We start from the raw sequence: 22,955 nt of genomic DNA, 5'->3' as shown, positions 1-22,955 counted from the left end.
AGTGAAACATGAACGATAAACAGTTTAGACAAAAAGACAATTGAAGTTTATAAATTTGGTGCTACAGAATAATGTCGGAGATGAGATGAGTAGATAACGTAAGTAATGAGGAGTTACTGAACAGAATGAAAAATTTAGTACTGGAGGGAAGTTTGGGGAGTAAAAATAGTAGAGGGAGACCAAGAGATGATTACAGTAAGCAGGTTCAGAAGGATGTAGATTGCAGTAGTTGTTTGGAGATGAAGAGGCTTGCTCACGATAGAGTAACATAGAGAGCTGTATCAAACCAGTCTTCGGACTGAAGACCACAGCAACAACAATTGAAAATCAATGTGCAAGAATAAAACATAAAAACACAACAATTTATATTATATAGAAATGTTGAGTGCTACACTTCAGAATCAAATTAAAATTCCCCAACAGTAAAACAACAAGAAGTATCTCAACAAAGGCACGTGATGAACAGATTCCCATTAGAAAAAGCAGATATCCAAAAAGATATCCCTGTCTTTATTAATAATACTGTTAAAAAACAAATGGAGATAGATTATATTTTGAGGTCATTACATCGGAGTAATAGTTGAGTGGGAGAATCGAAGTTGGATTTGCCTGCAGTGATTTCAGTAAAATGAAATCAGGGTAACCGGTCGGGCGTTTCAATTCTACCGCATTCCAGTATAAAGCTTCGGTTTCTTTCTTTTTTTTTCAAAAATTAGTCAAATACTTCACATAGATCTTTTGTGTGACGCCAGTTTCAACTGCTCTCTCTCTTTCTGCGTTCTGCAGGAAATGCACTTGAAAAATCGCTGCAGAGTATACTTTTTCATCATGCTAGGAATTCGTGTGCCGGCTCGCACCACATAACCTTCGTATAAGAGATCACGTAATCTGAAAAATGTTATCAACAGCATATTGTAGTTACAAAGGACTATCGTAGTTAGCAATGGTCAACCTGTTGATATTTGAACACTTACACAATTAGGTGTCTTTCCGTTTCAGTTAACGCGACCACCATTTTTTTGTAAAGATGGTTACTAATACTACACTTGTTTCCTCGGTTACGTCTTTGCATTCCGACGTCACACATCAACTGCATTGAAAAAGAAGCACTGTAACCCAGCCAACCACGGAGCTAGTTCACAGCAGTTACAAAAGAAAAACGCCTATTCCCACCTGTAACGAGTCGGTCCTCTTCTCTCTCAGAAAAGACTGCGGTAAGAGGCTGAAATTGTTGCTCTGTAAATAATGTCACTTTACTTCTATTACTAACATTTCTCGTCTTTGGCCAGGGTTGGACTAAAGTAAGATTTTGGTTCAGTGTGAGAAAAAACTCCGATAGGAGTACGATTTCTAGCTTCAACATCTGGAAAGTTTAATTGGGAGCCGGTTATGTTGAAAACAGCATTATTTTAGAAAATGTCTTAAAGCCCTAGAACTGCGCTCAGTTAGCTACCTATAATTCGAGATATTTATTGTTGAATGTTTAATGCAGGCCATTTGCAAGGTAAGAATGTTCACCATTCTGGAACTATTTGGTCTGTAGGACATTCAGTTGTTGCATATCTCCTAATATCTTTAGCAATACAGTTAATTACCCCAACTTTGGCAAAGTGTAACAAATTTTTGGCACTCGGTAATCCATTCATTTAGGCTCACGGAAAGTATACGATATGCAAGAAACCCCACACGACAGTTTGTAGAGGGAGATGGGGGCGGAAAACCTAAGGGAGGGGGTGGGGGTTATGAAGTATTTTTAATTTGGAAGCCGAAAGGCGACTGGTACGTAGCCATAATAAAGATCCAGCTCCATCCTTATAAAAACTTGCATAATACCGACTTTTAAACCGTTTTTGTAAGAAAAGCACATGACTATATTTTATTTTTTACTTTCCCTGAGAAACAGAGATGGGGGGGGGGGGGGGGAGCGCCCTCTTCCCCCCTTGCCCCAGGGTATGGGCACACTTTGCGATCTGTATGCGTCGTCACACAATGATCGCCATAGACACAAAATTCGTCCATTGCGCTAATCCAGCCACTGAGTGATCCTCGTTCAAGGAAAGGAACTGAGACACACGTGCGCACTGCTGGTACACAAATTTTCGATGACGCAAAACTTGTGGAACAGTACCGCTGCCTCTCATCGGGGCAGACAACTACCATTAATGTTAGCCCACTCTACTTGCTTAGTTGTGGGTCGCCACGCTGTGGCGCTTGTTAACAATACAGCTAACAAGAGCCACGAGCGTAATGCACATCTGCAGCTCTGACATGGGCAGGTAGACGGCAGTACTTTCAGATTTAGTCCGGGTTTGTAATCAGTGAGCATAAACGAAACCAAACTGGTGTCACCCAAGGTTGTCTTTAGGCCACAAATGTATAAGCTACGCATACATAACTGAACAATAGAAAATCCAGGTTCGAACATCAGTTATGTAATGAAAAGGCAGACTGAGACAGGCACAACTAAAAGTCACTTCCACATTAGCAATCGGACAAAACCTTCGTCAGAAAAGAAAACACACACACCTTCACTCACACAAGAAAGCACATCACACACACACACACACACACACACACACACACACACACACACACGCACGACCGCCAACTCTGACAGTTAGAAAACGATAACTTCTTACGGAGATAAAAATGGATGTATAACACACTTATTGAGTCTATATAAGTGCTAGGATATGTTTCCAATCCATTCACGCACGAAGCGCAATATGAATGCTTAAAGACCTCTGTGAGCAATATAATTACCGTTATGTCTTCTCGGTTTCTACGGGAAAATACCAGGTGAAAGAAGTCAGTATAAATTTGAAAACTTAATAAACCACGGAATAATGTAGATATAGAGGTAAAAATTGACACACATGCTTGGAATGACATGGGGTTTTATTAGAACCACCCCATATTGCTAGACGCGTGAAAGATCTCTTGCGCGCGTCGTTTGGTGATGATCGTGTGCTCAGCCGCCACTTCCGTCATGCTCGGCCTCCCAGGTCCCCAGACCTCACTCCGTGTGATTATTGGCTTTGGGGGTACCTGGAGTCGCAAGTGTATCGTGATCGACCGACATCTTTAGGGAAGCTGAAAGACAACATCCGACGCCAATGCCTCACCATAACTCCGGACATGCTTTACAGTGCTGTTCACAACATTATTCCTCGCCTACAGCTGTTGTTGAGGAATGGTGGTGAACATATTGAGTATTTCTTGTAAAGAACATCATCTGTGCTTGTCTTACTTTGTTATGCTAAATATTGCTATTCTTATCAGATGAAGCGCTATCTGTCGGACATTTTTTGAACTTTTGTATTTTTTTTTTGTTTGTTCTAATAAAACCCCATGTCATTCCAAGCATGTGTGTCAATTTGTACCTCTCTATCTACATTATTCCGTGATTTATTCAGTTTTCAAATTTATGCTGACTTTTTGATCACCTGGTACATAGAGGACTATAGTACATTCCTAGATCTCTCACTGCACTGCGTCTCTTCAAACACTGTAAGGAGGCTTAGTTGACGACTGTTTTAACCTTCTATCATTTCAGACTCTTCAGAATTTCGCCAGCAACAAACCTGTACCATTCTTCCTTTCTTTGTATATGCTCATTATCCCCGGTTAATTTTATTTTGTATGAGTCCCACACTCTTCTTCAATATCCTAGGATGGCTTTGCTGAGTGATTACGTTTTGCCAGTGTCCTACCAATGAAACAAAGCCTACCACCTGCTTTACGTAATACTGGCCCTACGCTACTAGTCTGTTACCCATTCTTTCAAATTGTAACACCCAGATATTTGTATGAGTTGACCGATTCCAGTTGTGACTCGTTGATAAAATCTTTACACCACTTTGAATATCTGTGTTGCTTTTTTTCAGACAGTACTACATTATGATAAATGCATCGTCAACGGAAAGTTTGAGATTACTATTAACATTGTCTGCAAGGTCATTAATGTACAGAATGAATAGCAAGGGTCCCAACACACTTCCTGGTGTACACCTGAGTACGCTTCTGCCTCTCTCAATGACTCCACGTGCAGGATAATAGGCTGTCTCCTCCCTACCAAGAAATCCTGTATCCAGTCGCAAATTTCGCTTGATACCCCATACGATCGTACATTCCTTTCTAAGCGTTGATGTGATACTGTATCAAACGTTTTTCGTAAGTCAAGAAATACTGTATCTACCTGATTACATGGATCCGTGGGTTTCTGGAAGTCGTCTGTGAACACTGAGAGATCGGTTTCGTCAAACACATATGGGCTGTAGCTTCTGCACCGCATAGTAAGGAGCAATTCTGGTTGGAATGGCTGCCCACTGATTGTTGTATTCCAGTACTGAACTGACACACAACTTCCCGCACTGCATCCGTTTTACCTGCAGTTGAAACCCGCGATAGTCGACTATGGCCCCCGTCAGGACACATTTCCCAGCCACTTGACCGTGGCAGCAGAAGTTTCTTCCGACTCGAGGTATTCGCAATACGTTCCTCAGTTGTCGCCACGTCGAAAGCATAGAGTCTGCCTCCCTTCGGACATGAAGATCCAATGCATTGAGTGCTAGTGCTACCATTGCGACCAAATGTCTTGAAATCGCCTAAGTGAATTCGAATCTTTTACTATAAAGTACTGGCAGTAAATGTAACCACCAGAGTAATGACGCAGATTCGCTGTTCACGCACTCTCAAATCACAAATATCAAAAACTTCAACCAAGAGCGATAGATATGGTACAAACAGGGCGACTGTCACTTAGACTGATATTAGCAACTAGAAATTAGCAATGACAATATTAACTTCCTCGTAGACAAAGACTTTGGCAAGTAGAAGATCTCCGCCGACTTTTGCCACCTAAGGAAGGAATGAAGGAAGAAGGGAGGGAGGGAATACTACAGTTTAGCGTCTCGTGGCGATGAGGTCATGTGAGACAGACTTAAAGTTCGGATTGGGTAAGGACAGGAAAGGAATTCTGCTGTGACCGTTCAATGGAACCATCCCAGATGTCATGTTAATCGATATAGGGAAACGAAAGAAAATTTAAATTTGAGTCACTGGACTAGAATTTGAACCTTACTACTCCCGTTTGCAAGCCAATAGATTAACTGTGCTGCCCAAGATGAGTGACGAGCAAATGACAAGATAGATAGAAACTGTTGGAGATATGACTGATCGAGGTTACCTTCCGAAATCCGTCCTTTATGCAAATCATCACTTCAGGAGGTGTAGATGGATGGTACCGGTGTGATACAGAATTCACACCACCATTAATGGAATGGTATTTATTGAAACTCTTAAGACTTTAATATACTCTAAAGCAAGAAAAAAAAACGACGAAGGACAGATGCAGAACTAACTGAATGGGACTGAAATCGGTAGATGTGATGTACATGTGCAGCAAACAAATGATAGTAATTTCAGAAAAATTGGATGATTTATTCCAGAGAAAGGGCTTCACAAACTGAGCAAGTAAATGAGGCGTTGGTCCACCTCTGGCTCTTATGCAAGCAGTTATTCGTCTTGGCATTGACTGATACATTTGTTGGATGTCCGCCTGGGAAACATCACGCCAAATTCTGTCCAACTGGCGTGTTGGATAGTGAAAATCCCGAGATGCTTGGAGGGCCCTGCCCATAATGCTCCAAGTATTCTCAATCTGGGAGAGATCTGGCGACCTTGCTAGCAGGGTTCGGCAAGCAAGAACACAAGCAGTAGACACTCTCGTCATTGGTGGGCGAACATAACTTTGCTGTAATGTAAGTCAAGGACGACTTGCCATGAAGGGCTACAAAAAGTGGAATATCGTCGACATACCGCTGTGCTGTAAGGGTACAGCGGATGACACCAAAGGCTTCTACTACGATAAGAAATGGCACCCCAGACCGTCACTCCTAGTCAAGCTTTATGGTGAGTGATAATCAGGTTGGTGTCCCACCGCTGTCCAGAGCGTCTCCAGACGCGTCTTCGGCCTGGAATCTCATTGGCTGAAGTAGAGTTGTCTTCGGTGATGAGTCCCGGTTGGAACTGAGCCCTGATGACCAGAAAAGACGTGTCTGAAGATGCCCTGGACAGCGGCAGGATACCAATCTGACAGTCGCCCGTCATACGACCTGACAACCAGGGACTGTGCGTCGGTGTTGTTGTTGTAGTTGTTCTTCCAGTTTAGAACGTACAGTGCAGGATAAAAGCATTGTTGTCAATGTTTTCTAAAGCACCTGGTTGATCAAAAGACAGTTTTTGCTTGTTATTCTCGAAGATCACATTATGTACGTTAAATACTATGAGATGGCTTAGAAACAACCTCTGTCAGACACCTGGCGATTTACTTCAGTGTGAAATAGGACTGGAAAGTGGCGTCTGCCTCACGATACAAGCCACCAGCTCACCCACTATGATCCATGTTCACAAGTAAGCTCAGCAGTCAAAATACACTCCTGGAAATTGAAATAAGAACACCGTGAATTCATTGTCCCAGGAAGGGGAAACTTTATTGACACATTCCTGGGGTCAGATACATCACATGATCACACTGACAGAACCACAGGCACATAGACACAGGCAACAGAGCATGCACAATGTCGGCACTAGTACAGTGTATATCCACATTTCGCAGCAATGCAGGCTGCTATTCTCCCATGGAGACGATCGTAGAGATGCTGGATGTAGTCCTGTGGAACGGCTTGCCATGCCATTTCCACCTGGCGCCTCAGTTGGACCAGCGTTCGTGCTGGACGTGCAGACCGCGTGAGACGACGCTTCATCCAGTCCCAAACATGCTCAATGGGGGACAGATCCGGAGATCTTGCTGGCCAGGGTAGTTGACTTACACCTTCTAGAGCACGTTGGGTGGCACGGGATACATGCGGACGTGCATTGTCCTGTTGGAACAGCAAGTTGCCTTGCCGGTCTAGGAATGGTAGAACGATGGGTTCGATGACGGTTTGGATGTACCGTGCACTATTCAGTGTCCCCTCGACGATCACCAGTGGTGTACGGCCACTGTAGGAGATCGCTCCCCACACCATGATGCCGGGTGTTGGCCCTGTGTGCCTCGGTCGTATGCAGTCCTGATTGTGGCGCTCACCTGCACGGCGCCAAACACGCATACGACCATCATTGGCACCAAGGCAGAAGCGACTCTCATCGCTGAAGACGACACGTCTCCATTCGTCCCTCCATTCACGCCTGTCGCGACACCACTGGAGGCGGGCTGCACGATGTTGGGGCGTGAGCGGAAGACGGCCTAACGGTGTGCGGGACCGTAGCCCAGCTTCATGGAGACGGTTGCCAATGGTCCTCGCCGATACCCCAGGAGCAACAGTGTCCGTAATTTGCTGGGAAGTGGCGGTGCGGTCCCCTACGGCACTGCGTAGGATCCTACGGTCTTGGCGTGCATCCGTGCGTCGCTGCGGTCCGGTCCCAGGTCGACGGGCACGTGCACCTTCCGCCGACCACTGGCGACAACATCGATGTACTGTGGAGACCTCACGCCCCACGTGTTGAGCAATTCGGCGGTACGTCCACCCGGCCTCCCGCATGCCCACTATACGCCCTCGCTCAAAGTCCGTCAACTGCACATACGGTTCACGTCCACGCTGTTGCGGCATGCTACCAGTGTTAAAGACTGCGATGGAGCTCCGTATGCCACGGCAAACTGGCTGACACTGACGGCGGCGGTGCACAAATGCTGCGCAGCTAGCGCCATTCGACGGCCAACACCGCGGTTCCTGGTGTGTCCGCTGTGCCGTGCGTGTGATCATTGCTTGTACAGCCCTCTCGCAGTGTCCGGAGCAAGTATGGTGAGTCTGACACACCGGTGTCAATGTGTTCTTTTTTCCATTTCCAGGAGTTTACTTCAAATGGTTCAAATGGCTCTGAGCACTATGGGACTTAATATCTGTGGTCATCAGTCCCCTAGAACTTGGAACTACTTAAACCTAACTAAGCTAAGGACATCACACACATCCATGCCCGAGGCAGGATTCGAACCTGCGACCATAGCGGTCACGCGGTTCCAGACTGAAGCGCCTAGAACCGCATGACCACACCGGCCAGAAGTCAAAATAGTACTCACCCTCTTACAACAGAACACAGGTCGCTTTGGACCACTGTATATTATGTAGCTGTGGGTCATTCGACCTTTTGCCGCCTACGCAAGTTATGTCAGTAATGTGGTGTGGGCCAGTCTGGCTAGCCGCGCGGTCTAACGCGCTGCTTCCCGAGCGCGAAGGCGTGCCAGACCCCGGCACGAATCCGCCCGGCGGATTTGTATCGACGTCCGGTGTGCCAGCCAGTCTGTGGATGGTTTTCCATTTGCCTCGGCGAATGCGGGCTGGTTCCTCTCATTCTGCCTCAGTTACACTATGTCAGCGACTGCTGTACAAACACTGTCTCCACGTACGCATACACCATAATTACTCTACCACGCAAACATTTGGGCTGACAATCGTCTGGTATGAGATGTTCCTGGGTGGGGTCCACTGGGGGCCGAACCCACAATAACCCTGGGTTCGGTGTGGAGTGGCGGCGGAGTGAGCGGACTGCTGTGGCCTGTTCTGGGGTTGTGGACCACTGAGGCTAGGGCGGGACGTAGCCTCTCCGTCGTTTCTAGGTCCCCGGCTCCATACGCAATACACAATGTAGTGTGGCGTTTACGTGTCAGTCAGTTGTTTGTAATTAACACAGTAAGATGAATCTATGTAGAGATGTGACAGAATGGCAGAAAAGAGCTGTCATGTTTGGAAGTGCCCAAGACCACACCGAGAATGAAGTTGCCCGACTTGCTGGTGTATCAAGGCGGACTGTCGAACGTGTCTACAAGGAATGGTGTACACTCACAGACATGTAACTCGGCGTCAGAGCGGGGCTTGCAAACAGATCCCAACCGAAAGGGATCGGAGGCTTGAGTCACACCTTGTCAATTACAATCGCTTTCAAACTCACTGAAAATTGCTGCTGTCACTTAATGCAGATCCATTTCAACCAGTTGCCGAGCGAACGTTTCGGATAGAATGCACGTCTGGAATCGAGTATCATGAATAAAACCATTGTTCGCAGCGGCACAGAAAGCCGCATATGTTCAAGTGGCCAAACAACACAGAAACTGTGTGGCAGCTGACAGGTGGCTTGTAGTGTGGGCCGACGAATCACAGTTTCGTGTCTTTTCGACGGCACGGGGCGCCGTGGGCACCGACGGCGCTATGAAGCATTTACTCAACAGTGCCTGGAAGATGAACTTCAGGTCGGAAGTGATTTTGTGACGTTTTGGGGGCATTTTTCGTACAACGACTTCGGTCCACTTACTCAGATTACAGTGAAAGTGAACCAGGATGATTATTTCCACACTTTCGGTGAACAAATAGTGCCCTGTCTTCTACATCTTCGTTCTGTGGACACTCCCATCTTCTAAGATGACAACAGCCACATTCGCAGGGCACACATGCATTACACATTTGGCCGATACTCAGGCACCCTACCGTAACTCGACTGGCCCTCAAGTCACCCGATCTTTACCTCATAGAAAATGCCCGTAGCTCCTCTAGTAGGAGATGCTGATGCCTGTTGCGTTCTGTCACAGCCATCTATATTTACGTATATACTCCTCGAGCCACCGTACTGTGTGTGGCGGAGGATCTCGGCACCACTATCAGTGATTTCCTTTCCTTTTATGCTCACCAACAGAGCGAGGGAAAAACGACTTTTTATATACCTTCGTATGAGTTACAATTTCTCGTATCTCGTCTTCGTGGTCGTTACACGAAATGTATGTTGCTGTCAGTGGACTCTTTCTGCAGTCAGCTTCAGATGCTGGTTTTCTAAATTTTTTTCAATAGTGTTCCTCGAAAAGGACGTCGCCTTCCCTCCAGGTATTCGCATTCGAGTTCCCAAAGCATCTTCGTAATACTAGGGTCTTGTTCCAATCTACCAGTAACAAATCTAGAATTCAGAATGAGATTTTCACTGTGCAGCGGAGTGTGTGCTGATATGAACTTCCTGGCAGATTAAGGAGGGTAGGAGACGAGGTACTGGCGGAAGTAAAGCTGTGAGGACGGGCCGTGAATCGTGCTTAAGTAGCTCAGTTTGTAGAGTACTTGCCCGCGAAAGGCAAAGGTCCCGAGTTCGAGTCTCGATCCGGCACACAGTTTTAATCTGCCAGCAATTTTCGCCTTTGAACTGCTTCGATGTCTTCCTTCGATCCGACCTGCGCTGATCACAAACGCTCTAGCATTACTCAAGAACAGATCGCACTAGTGTCCTATATGCGTTCTTCGTTACAAATAATCCACACTTTCCCAAAATTCTTCCAGTAAACCGAAGTCGACCATTCGTCTCTCCTACCACAATCCTCAGATGCTCGTTCCATTTCATATCGCTTCCCATCATTACGCCCAGATTTTTAAACAATCTGACTTCGTCAAGCAGGACACCACTAATGCTGTATCGGGACATTACAGATTTGTTTTTCCTACTCATCCGCATTAACTCACATTTTTCTACATTTAGAGCCAGAAAGTTCGTCTAAGTCATCTTGTATCCTCGTATAGTCATTCAACTTCGACACCTTCCCGTAGGCAGATTGCTGTCCACCCTGCCCGCCAGATCATTTGTGTATGTAGAAAATATAGCGGTTCTTCCACACTCCCCTTAGGCACTCCTGACGAAACCCTTGTCTCTAACGAACTCCATAATGGGGTCTATTACGTAATAAGTTCAAATGGTTCAAATGGCTTTGAGCACTATTGGACTTAACTTTTGAGGTCATGAGTCCCCTAGAACTTAGAACTACTTAAACCTAACTAACCTAAGGAAATCACACACATCCATGCCCGAGGCAGGATTCAAACCTGCGACCGTAGCGGTTGTGCGGTTCCAGACTGTAGCGCCTATAACCGCTCGGCCATCCCGGCCGGCACTTAATAAGTCTTTGAGCCATTCGCACATCTGTGAACCTATTCCATATACTTGTACCTTCGTAATATGATATCATTTTTAATTTATGTAATGTAGTCAGATGTTCGTTGAATTTAAGGATGTAATGTAAACAAATGTGTTTTTGTTTATTGTTTGTTGTTTCGAACGGCTATTGAGACTGACTAAACTGCCGGAACCAGTTTAGCCAATAAACAATATTCCCATATATATGTTTACCAACGCTCCTTAGTTGCTTACCGTCTCCATGAAACAATATTTGTGTGAGCATTTGATGATAAAGCTCTGTAGTCACATTTGGAACAGCGGTGAAACGCAGCCCTCAATATCCCCACTGTCTGGTAGCTCTACGGTATCTACCAGTAATTCTCAGTTAATGGCTTCAGATGGACCTGAAGAAACTTGTGAACTCTCTTCCTCGCCGAACTGAGGGCATTATCGTGGTTAGGGTCGATGTTACAGGGTATCAGCGTGAAGTTCTCGTGGGGTGGGGAGACTATTCTTTCGAGTGATGTGGTTTACTTTTGTAACAGTCTGGTACTGTAGTCGAACACCCACCGTAATCTCTGAGTCTAGGCAGTGACCGTCAAACGTTTTTATTCAGGAGCCAATACTGACGTTGTGGGGGTGGCACCTTGGGCCGCATATTATTAACTGGTTACGTACATAAATTACACTGAGGAGGCAGAGAAACTGGTACATCTGCCTAATATCGTGAAGCGCCCCCGCGAGAACTCAGAAGTGCCGCAACACGACGTGGCTTGGACTTGACTAACGTCTGAAGTAGTGCTGGAGGGAACTGACACCATGAAACCTGCAGGGCTGTCCATAAATCCGTAAAAATATGAGGTGCTGGAGAAAAGCACGTTGTAAGGCATCCCAGATATGCTCAGTAATGTTCATGTCTGGAAGTTTGGTGGCCAGCGGAAGTGTTTAAACTCAGAAGAATTTTTATGGAGCTACTCTGTAGCAGTTCAGTTCTGCACGTGTGGGGTGTCGCATTGTCCTCCTGGAATTACCCAAGTCCGTCGGAATTCTCAATGGATGTGAATGGATGCAGGTGATCAGACAGGATGTTTACGTACGTGTCATCTGTCAGAGTCGTATCTAGACGTATCAGGGGACCTATATCACTCCAACCACACACGCCCCACACCATTACAGAGCCTACACAACTTGAAAGTCCCCTGCTGACATGCAGGGTCCATGGATTCATGAGGTTGTCTCCATACCGATATACGTCCATCCGCTCGATACAATTTGAACGAGACTCGTCCGACCAGGCAACATGTTTCCAGTCATCTACAGTCCAATGTCAGTGTTGACGGGACCCTGCAAGGCGTAAGGCTTTGTGTCGTGCAGTCATCAAGGGTACATGAGTGGGCTTCCGGCTCCGAAAGCCCAGATCGATGATGTTTCGTTGAATATTTCGCAAGCTGACACTTGTTGATGGCCAAGCACTCACCCCGGTAAGTGGACAGGTCGTGCAGGACCAGTTGCCTGGCGCGCCAGATTTTCCGAACCATAAACACCGGACTTCTACCTTTGAGGCCGTCTCAGAGGGCCTGTTTATGGTGTTTCAATTGAGAACGTAGCACAACTATAGCAGCGAACTGGAAATGGCTGTGTAGATGAGATGAATGGAGCCTGTAACTTTCCGAGAGCGGTAAGAAGTCGAGCACGTCGCTGTCTTCGTCGACATGGACATCATTTTGAACGTGAACTGGGGTAAAACTACAGTACGTAGTTGAGTTGAATTTCGGGTCCCTTCGTGTCTTTTCTTTCTGAGAAGAATTAATTTCGTATTGCTTATGTTGCACTTGTGATCCCTTTCCCACTGCATAACTTTGAAATAAAGCAATTTCAGAGAAAACTATATTTAACGTTTTACTCTTATTTTCATCCATACATTACATCTATGAAGTGCGTACAGTTATTTTTGAACCGTCCTGAATAATGTAGGTGAGAACTGCGGACCGCGGACAGCATTTTGATGACACTGATGTCGAGGCTCCAGCCTCTCGTCATCCTTAAGCAAGTCAGGTTGCACACATATCGAACATTAAAAGACGTGTAAAATCAAATTAAATAATTTAGCTAATGTGTCCAGTGGCTCTCTTAATACTGGGTTAACTGTATCGTGACCAATTTGAGGGGTTCAGGGCTTTCTTTTTTAAATTTTTGTATCCTTTGTTTTACAATACCAATTAACGAAGTCTAATACGCACCTTGCACTTGACATTAGGATGTGTAGCTGATTGGCGCTCTTTCCGCAGCCAGGGAGATGTCGGAAGAAGAATTTCCGGCTGCGCCCGCGGAGCCGGGGCCTGAGCCGGGGTCTGAGCCGGCGTCTGAACCGCCGCCGATGGAGGGTGGGGAGCAGCCGCCTGCGCCGGAAGGCACGGAGGAATCCAAGCCCAAGTACCGGCCCAGCAGGGATCCCGACCGCCCGCTCAAGTTCCGCTACTGGAGCCGCCCCACCAACCTCCAGTACAAGTATCTCTACGACTACCGCCACAATTACTACTCCGACGTCATCGACTATCTAGACAACAGGTGCGCTGCCTCCTTGCACACAACACTATTATAATACATCACTGCCTGACAAAAAAAGTAAAGCATCCAGAAGGGAAGGGCAAACAAAGTAAAACGCCACGTGCTGAGAACGTATGTGATGTTAATTCTTTGCTTACAATATCGAGTCAAATATACAAAAAACATGGCAGTATGAGCTCCCTTATCACAATGCACCTCTTCCCCGCGGCCCTCTGGCCTGGTTGCGTGCACGCATCCATTTGGGAAGAGTGTCATAAAGCTGGCACACGACTGTCCTAACTGCTCCTCCATTTCTCGGATACTGGCACAGAACAGAGTGGATGTCCGAATCGGTCCAATACGTGTTCTATAGGGGGCAGACCTGAGGATATTGCTCTCCTCGGGAGTACCTCAACATCGAGCAGACAGTTCATAAAGAAAGGTGCCACGTGTGCGCGAGTATTTTCCTATCGAAAAATGGCACTACGATAGTGTTACCTGGAAGGTAACACATGAGGACGTAGGACCTCTGTGATTTACCGTCGTTCTATCAGCGTTCTCCCAGTTACTACCAGCCGTGAACTGAGTTCATACTCGATGGCCGACTATACCATTACGCTAAACAAGAGGTCGTCGCCATATTCACTGACGATGGTCATCCGGCGTACTGCAAAATCGCTATTAGTCGGTAAATACAATACAATGCCATTGATCAGCAGTCCATGTTTCCCATTCACGGTACCACTAAAAATGCAGCCCGTCTGCGTCGTGGTGTTAAGGGCAGTCCACACACGAGACGTTAATTTCCTCGTCTGGCTACTGCTAGTCTCTGAACAAGGGAGCGCGATGGCACAGAATGTTGCAGGGAGTCGAATCCTTGTTCTCACACAGCAGGCGCAGGCGTGAAGGCGTCAAAGCGTGCTTTGTGCACAGTGCGACGGTCCTCCCTTGTGGTGGCTATCTGGAACGACGACGCTCCCGTGCAGCTCAATACTGGGCCAGTGTTATATCCGAATGTCCCACAAATCTGGAGATTTCACAATCTGATCAGTCTGCCAAATGGAGACCAGGTGTTGATACCGTTGTCTCACAAGAGGACGCAGAATCGCCAGTCCTTCATAGCGATCACTCAACATCCGACACTATTCACGCCCCTGCCAAGCCTGGTAACAAAGTTAAATACAAACAACACTACTGCACTCTGGTCGCCGTTCTACTCCTCACAGAGAACTGCAACTCTCTAACCATTTACATACCCACTGGTGGTGTATATGTGTACGAACTTACATTGACGTCCGAACATGTCTTCTGGGTACTTCGCTTCTTCCGCCAGGCAATGCACATTTATTTATTTATTTATTTATTTACTTGCTTTCATTTCTCTAGTTGCATACCTAGAAACAAAAACCAACTGCAGTTTTTTTTGTTTTTATTTATTTATTTATTTTGAGAGTCATCAGTCTTCTGACTGGTTTGATGCAGCCCGTCACGAATTCCTCTTTTGTGCTGGCGTCTTCATCTCAGAATAGCACTTGCAAACTACGTCCTCAATTATTTGCTGTACGTATTCCAATCTCTGTCTTCCACTACAGTTTTTGCCCTCTACAGATCCCTCTAGTGCCATGGATGTCATTCCCTCATGTCTTAGCAGATGTCCTATCATCCTGTCCCTTCTCCTTATCAGTGTTTTCCACATATTCCTTTCCTCTCCGATTCTGCACAGAACCTCCTCATTCCTTACCTTATCAGTCCACCTAATTTTCAACATTCGTCTATAGCACCACATCTCAAATGCTTCGACTCTCTTCTGTTCCGATTTTTCCACAGTCCATGCTTCACTACCATACAATGCTGTACTTCAGACGTACATCCTCAGAAATTTCTTCCTCTAATTAAGGCCTATATTTGATATTAGTAGACTTCTCTTGGCCAGGAATGCCCTTTTTGCCATCGCTAGTCTGCTTTTGATGTCATCCTTGCTCCGTCCATCATTGGTTATTTTACTGCCTTGGTAGCAGAATTCCTTAACTTCATCTACTTCGTGACCATCAATGCTGATGTTAAGTTTCTCGCTGTTCTCATTTCCACTACTTCTCATTACCTTCGTCTTTCTTCGATTTATTCTCAGTCCATACTCTATACTCATTAGACTGTTCATTCCGTTCAGCAGATCATGTAATTCTTCTTCACTTTCACTCAAGATACCAATGTCATCAGCGAATCCTGTCATTGATATCCTTTCACCTTGAATTTTAATTCCACTCCTGAACCTTTCTTTTATTTCCATCATCGCTTCTTCGATGTACAGACTGAACAGTAGGGGCGAGAGGCTACATCCTTATCTTACACCCTTTTTAATACGATCACTTCGTTCTTGGTCGTCCATCTTATTATTCCCTCTTGGCTGTTGTACATATTATATATGACCCGTCTCTCCCTGTAGCTTACCCCTACTTTTTTCAGAATTTCGAACATCTTGCACCACTTTAGATTGTCGAACGCTTTTTCTATGTCGACAAATCCATTTCTTTAGTCTTGCTTCCATTATTAAGCCAACGTCAGAATTACCACTCTCGTGCCTTTACATTTTCGAAAGCCAAACTGATCGTCATCTAGCGCATCCTCAAGTTTCTTTTCCCTTCTTATGTATATTATTCTTATGAGCAACTTGGATGCATGAGCTGTTAAGCTGATTGTGCGGTAATTCTTGCACTTGTCAGCTCATGCCGTCTTCGAAATTGTGTGGATGATGCTTTTCCGAAAGTCAGATGGTATTCTACACACCAACGTGAATAGTCGTTTTGTTGCCACTTCGACCAATGATTTTAGAAATTCTGATGCAGCGTTATATACCCCTTCTACCTTATTTGATCTTGATATAAATGAGAATAACAGAAAATATAAACGAGAACAGAAAATATAAATGAGAACAGAAAATATAAATGAGAATAACAGAAGAAAAAATTACAAAACGAAATGAATTCTACCAGTAAAAACTGATTATCTACAACAATCTCAAATTAGTCTACTTCTAAATGAAAACCATCCTTTGATCAGGATATCAACCAGCAGTATGTTCGTTTTATCAAAGCATAGTGTGATTCTCTGCTTCTCCATGAGGCATGCTACTAGTTTCCAGATACGTTATCTATCATTATATGACATATAATATACTCTTGCTCTATAATACTCAAGTCCTTGTATTTAGTTACATTGTTACGTAACGTATCACAGTGATTGTTTTGCACATTATGTGGACTTTCACAGCTTGGTACCAGCTCGCATGCTGCGTCGACCAAACGGCACCTCACGCGGATGTCCGTTTCCCGCAACTCTTGTAGGCTGTTTCCAGAACGAGGCGTTGCTCTCATGCTTCCCACTTTACCCGAAACGCGCAGGTTAGCAGCGACTTGGAGTGGGCGGTGATGGGTGCTTCGTTGATCCGCATCCGCATGCGTTCCAAATATTATACCACCTGTTGCACGTTAATACTTATGTAACAATTTGAATTAATGATAGAGTTATTTGAATGTGCCGTGTGCCGTTTATTCAAATGGCTCTGAGCACTATGGGACTTAACTTCTGAGGTCATCAGTCCCCTAGAACTTAGAACTACTTAAACCTAACTAACCTAAGGACATCACACACATCCATGCCCGAGGCAGGAGTCGAACCGGCGACCGTAGCGGTCGTGCGGTTCCAGACTGTAGCGCCTAGAACCACTCGGCCACCCCGGGCCGTTATGTGCCGTTTATTACCAACAGTTAATATATTACATTGCATTGAGAATTACACGTGTAGTATAATATTTAGCTTCTTGTGAGGTGTTATTTAGTATGTTTCTCGTGCCACAGCGTGTAACTTACAGGCAACATGTGTGATTATAGATATTTATTTCTTACTACTTCTCTTGGACGGTACTAACAAGGAAACCTCCCCATCGCACCCCCCTCAGATTTAGTTATAAGTTGGCACAGTGGATAGGCCTTGAAAAACTGAACACAGATCAATCGAGAAAACAGGAAGAAATTGTGAGGAACTATGAAAAAAATAAATAAAATATACAAACTGAGTAGTCCATGCGAACATAGGCAACATCAAGGACAGTGGGAGTTCAGGAGCGCCGTGGTCCCGTGGTTAGCGAAAGCAGCTACTGAACGGGAGGTCCTAGGTTCAAGTCTTCCCTCGCGTGAAAAGTTTAATTTTTTATTTTCAGTTTACTTGACAAACTCTTATGTTTTCATCACTTTTTTGGGAGTGATTATCCCATCCACAAGAAAATCTAAATCGGGCAAGGTAGAAGAATCTTTTTACCCATTCGCTAAGTGTACAACTTAGGTGGGTCGACAACATGTTCCTGTCATGTGACGCACATGCCGTCACCAGTGTCGTATAGAATACATCAGACGTGTTTACCTGTGGAGGAATCGGTTGACCTATGACCTTGCGATCAAATGTTTTCGGTTCCGGTTGGATAGGCACGTCCTTTCGTCTACTAATCGCACGGTTTTGCGGTGCGGTCGCAAAACACAGACACTAAACTTATTACAGTGAACAGAGACGTCAATGAACGAACGGACAGATCATAACTTTGCGAAAATAAAGATAGAAAAATTTTCAGCCGTGGGAAGACTTGAACCAAGGACCTCTCGTTCCGCAGCTACTCATGCTAACCACGGAACCATGACGCTCCTGAGCTCAGACGTTCCCTGATGTTGCTTATCTCGCGCATGGACTACTCAGTTTGTATATTTTGCTTATTTTTTTCATAGTTCCACACAACTTCTTCCTGTTTTCTCGATTGATCTGTGTTCAGTTTTTCAAGGCCTATCCACTGTGCCAACTTATAACTAAATCTGAGGGGGGTGCGATGGGGAGGTTCCCTTGTAAGGTCGTTCGTAAGTACCACTGATGCTCTTCCTCCTAGCTTAGGGTCGTCTTGATGCCAGTCTCATTTGTGCTGCCTACAGTGTCTAGTATCTTCTTGTGACTGGGTCTTATCTTCTCACATACTATTCCAATTCACGTTGCGATGCGTATTAGGATAAACTGTTTCATACCTCATATATCTCCAGTCCATAATTGTATTGTAAACACTATTATTTCTCAACAGTTCTCTCTTTCGCTGCAGTATATATCTTGACATCACCTACACGACCTGCCTGTGCAGGATATTTTCGGAGGAAACGGATTTTCATGAAATAATGCCGGATTTGCGCATAGGCCAGATAGGCCTGTGCGTAGGGAGGTCATAGAAAACTCGGCACCGGGAGAGCATAAACGGCGTTTGACTTTTCGGTAGACTTGACCACCCACATGAAAACAGAATTACATGTAATTTGTAAACACAGAAGGTAAACACTCATTGGTGAGACTGCAGAGATCACACATGTAAATTTGTCCCATTGTAGATTCGCTTTGACAAAGTTCTTGGTAGAGAGTGAGGCAGAATGGGCATTGCATCCATTTATTACAACTGTCACGTAGTGTCTCATTCATTATTGAGTTCAGTGGGAGAACTATTGTTAATGTCGCTGGCGACAGATGCTATATAGGGTAAAGTTATCTAATTTGGAGATAAGCCCTGTAATTCTATAAATAATTAGGTGATTAGCCATATACTACTGCTGAAAATGATTATGCGACTTAGGTTTTTACGTGTACGATGTAATAACAGCAATATTATAGCATTAGGTTTCATTTTTGTGGAGTTGAGGATATTTAAATGGAAACACTACAACTGTACCTAACTTGTTGACAAGGGTAGCTAATTTTGTGATATGGATTCTTAATTTGGTGATACATTAACGTAAGTTATAAATAGGCCTACGATGAAATTATTTATATATCTTTGAGCATTTTTATTACACAATCAAAATGAACGTAATAAATCAAGAAAACTATAATAAATTACACATTTATAATAAAAATAACCTTTATAAAAGTAACTTTAATTCAAATAGCAAGTAAATTGTTAAGGGTTCAAAGTTGAGCACCGTTAATTTAACACCACATATTGAAAGAGTACTTATTCCTGTCCAAGCAATGTCACCTCACTCATTGGTGAAACTGCAGAGATCACACTTGTAAATTTGTCCCATTGTAGATTCGCTTTGGCAAAGTTCTTGGTAGGGAGAGAGGCAGAATGGGCATTGCGCCCATTTCTTATCATTTTTTTATTTTTCGTCTGAATTTTGAATATTGGCCTCCACATGTGCCATAAGTTCAGTCATCATCATTGAAATTTTTTTTAACATTTCTGCCTTCTGTTTACCTCATTCCGGAAGGTCTAACTGAATCCGAAACAGTGCTTCCTTTCCATTTGCTAGTTCATGGACTACTCAGCGCCAGAGCTCTTTGTTCATATCCATTTATGAGCCTAGCCATTGGGTCAACAATCCTTGCTCTTGTGATCTTCCTTCTTACTTTTCCTGCTCGTGTTCTTGGTATACTATCAACTGGAGACAATGAGGTTGCTGGTGTTCGTGCCATTTCAATAACATCTGCCTGCGAACTCCCATTTGATGATTTGCGTGCAAGAATTACTACACCTACCTGTGTATCAGGACGTTCAGTGGCTTGGATGAAGCCAGTTTTTCTCGGGCAAAGGCATTTCGATCCAAGGGTGCTATCCCACAGGACATGAAAGTATTTTTTGTTTCCTCCAGACAAAGCTTTGAGAATAGGCATCTTGAAGATGGTGTGGGAGTTTCTTTTATTTGGTTTCTCTCCTGGTTTTTTTCCCCGTATAATCTTCCAGTTCATCTTTCCAAGTACTCTTAAGGGCCTTGTAAATGCCGACGTCCAGAGGTTGGAGCATGTGCGTAGTGTGAGAATGGAATGTAAGTAAACAGATGTCATTCTGAGTAGCAAGCTCAAGCACTTGTGGAGAAATATGTGCTACATGCGAATACATCAGCAATAGCATATGTCGTGTTGAAACTAGGCTAAAAACAATTCTTTTTTAGTCCACCAGTCTTCAGATGGACCAACCTGCGTGATCGGTAGACAGTCCCTCATGTAACCTTTATTCCACAGAGAACCTTTCAAAGTTATAAATACTGATATGTAACTCCCATTAGCAGAAACAGAGCTTACCAAATTCATAACCTCTCCCTGTTCTGCGTAGCTATGTCTGTATAGTCTGTATACGTACTTCTTTCCAACCGCAGTTACAACCTTATTGGACTTGACGACAAACATCAACCCAGTTTCATCTATATTCCACAAATGATCTTCCATCTCGCTTAGGTTTCTTAAAGGCATATGAAGGTTTGTCAAAATATCGTCTATCGTAACAGTGTTAGACTTGGAAGCCCAGTATGCTGATAAATTATCCGGCACGCACAAAGTGACCATATCGATGTTTATAACTGATCCATTACCTCTTGCTTGCAATTTGCTTTTCGTTGTTAAAAAGCTTCTCGCGATGAGTTGCACCTGCCGGTTCATACGCAACCACCCTCACTTATTTGGCAGTTGTCCAAATCCCATCTCTTGCATTGTAATTTTGTACTTCAGTAATTTCTATTCTAATTCTGACTCTAAGGCGAATGGGCGACCCGGTTTCTTCAGACCGGTAGCCCCACCAGCGTCTTGATTTGACCTTTTTAAAGAGCTCCAGGGACCCCATTCTCTTTTGCACCGTTGTAAATGCTAATATGATTTTGCTAAACCATTCTTGCTGCCTTTAGCATTGCACTATAGATGTAGAAACGATATCGTATTTGTACGATTACTGTTCATCGTTTCCACCTTAAAGCAAAAGATATAAATCACTCATACCTAAGTTGGTAGTACGACCTAATTTACTGATAGCCTGAGCGAAAATATTTTTACTAAAATAGCATAGTTCTATGCATCTATTGGTAATTATAGGTAACAATTGAAACATAAATTATGATTTTTTGCATCTATGCGTGTACGGTCACTTCTTAAACGTGTTTGAGGCACCTTATTTTTTTTTACAAAAATCCTCATCCAATACGAAGAGTAACAATAAAGTAAGCAGAAAAATACACTTCGCGTAAGTTCCAGTAACATTTTGAGAATGGAATATACTTGACCGATTCTCTTTACGTCAATATATATTTAAGAAAAAAAAGTATAAATTTACTGACAAGCTAAGTGAATTTACTGCTACAATACCGTGCGCTGTCTTTTCACATTTGCTAGAATCTACTAACAATGATAAAACTGTGGTTCCACTTGAGCAATGCAAAGAAGACATTCTGCGCTATCTATGATCGGTGTCGCGAATTATTTGAGTCACTCCTAAGTTAACGAGAAACTAAATGAAATATGTTACCAACTCAGGTGTACCGCCAGATAGCTGCGCGGAGTGGCCGCGCGGTTAGAGACACCATGTCACTGATTGCGCGGTCCCTCCCGCCGAAGGTTCGAGTCCTCCCTCGGGCATGGGTGTGTGTGTTGTTCTTAGCATAGGTTAGTTTAAGCGGTGTGTAAGTCTAGGGACCGAAGACCTCAGCAGTTTGGTCCCATAGGAATTCACACGCATTTGAACATTTGAATCGCCAGATAAGATTCCTTACCTTGATTGTGTTTCTCATAACCTGCGTGCACGTTGTCATTGCCTTGATCGTCACTTATCATCACTGAGCGTTTTAGCTGTTATTCATTTTTAAAAGGTATTCTATGCTAGGCGATGAGCGGTGTCGCAACTTTTATGTATCCTCCATATCCCAAAACTCCTGAAGACAGACGTTGACTGTGGATATTGTGTCACAGACACAATCTCTTTGACTGTTCAGAGATGTCACTGAACCCGCCCAAAAACATAAACAACCATGCATGTGCAGCGCCTATTAGGTGGAGGGGTTCCGACAGCCGATCAGTTCCAGTCATTCCACCAGGAAGAAGGTACACGGCTTGTCTTGTCTGTAGTTCAACCATGCCTAGACGGTCAAGACAGCTGTTCGCATTGATACTTTGTGCCAGGAAGGGCTCTCAACAAAGGAAGTGTTCAGGCGTCTCAGAGTGAACCAAAGCGACGTTGTTCGGACGTGGAGGAGATACAGAGAGACAGGAACTGTCGATGACATGCCTCGCTCAAGACGCCCAAGGGTTACTACTGCAGTGGATGACCGCTGCCTACGGATTATGGCTCGGAGGAACCCTGACAGCAACGCCACCATGTTGAATAATGCTTTTCGTGCAGCCACAGGACATCGTGTTACGACTCAAACTGTGCGCAATAGGTTACATGATGCGCAACTTCACTACCAACGTCCATAGCGAGGTCCGTTTTTGCAACCACGACACCATGCAGCACGGTACAGATGGGCCCAACAACATGCCGAATGAACCGCTCAGGATTGGCATCACGTTCTCTTCACCGAGTGTCCCATGTGCCTTCAAACAGACAATCGTCGGAGACGTGTTTGAAGGCAACCTGGACAGGCTGAACGCCTTAGACACACTGTCTGGCGAGTGTAGCAAGGTGGAGTTGTTTTGGGGCGGCATTA

General features: G+C 44.5%; 1 protein-coding gene across 2 annotated transcripts in view; it reads left to right on the top strand.

Moving 5' to 3' along the window:
* LOC126184759 (flightin) overlaps positions 1-22,955 on the top strand; it is a 68,756-nt gene that overhangs the window by 23,267 nt on the left and 22,534 nt on the right. For both annotated transcript variants that reach the window (XM_049927318.1, XM_049927309.1), the window contains one exon: positions 13,212-13,491. In XM_049927318.1, the coding sequence (XP_049783275.1) occupies positions 13,220-13,491 (272 nt within the window). In that variant the 5' untranslated portion in view covers positions 13,212-13,219. The remainder of the gene's footprint in view (positions 1-13,211; positions 13,492-22,955) is intronic.

Source organism: Schistocerca cancellata, chromosome 1 (assembly GCF_023864275.1).
Source record: "Schistocerca cancellata isolate TAMUIC-IGC-003103 chromosome 1, iqSchCanc2.1, whole genome shotgun sequence".
NCBI classification, from domain to species: domain Eukaryota; kingdom Metazoa; phylum Arthropoda; class Insecta; order Orthoptera; family Acrididae; genus Schistocerca; species Schistocerca cancellata.
Note: the sequence above shows the minus strand (reverse complement) of the source record. Positions and strands in the feature narration are given on the sequence as shown.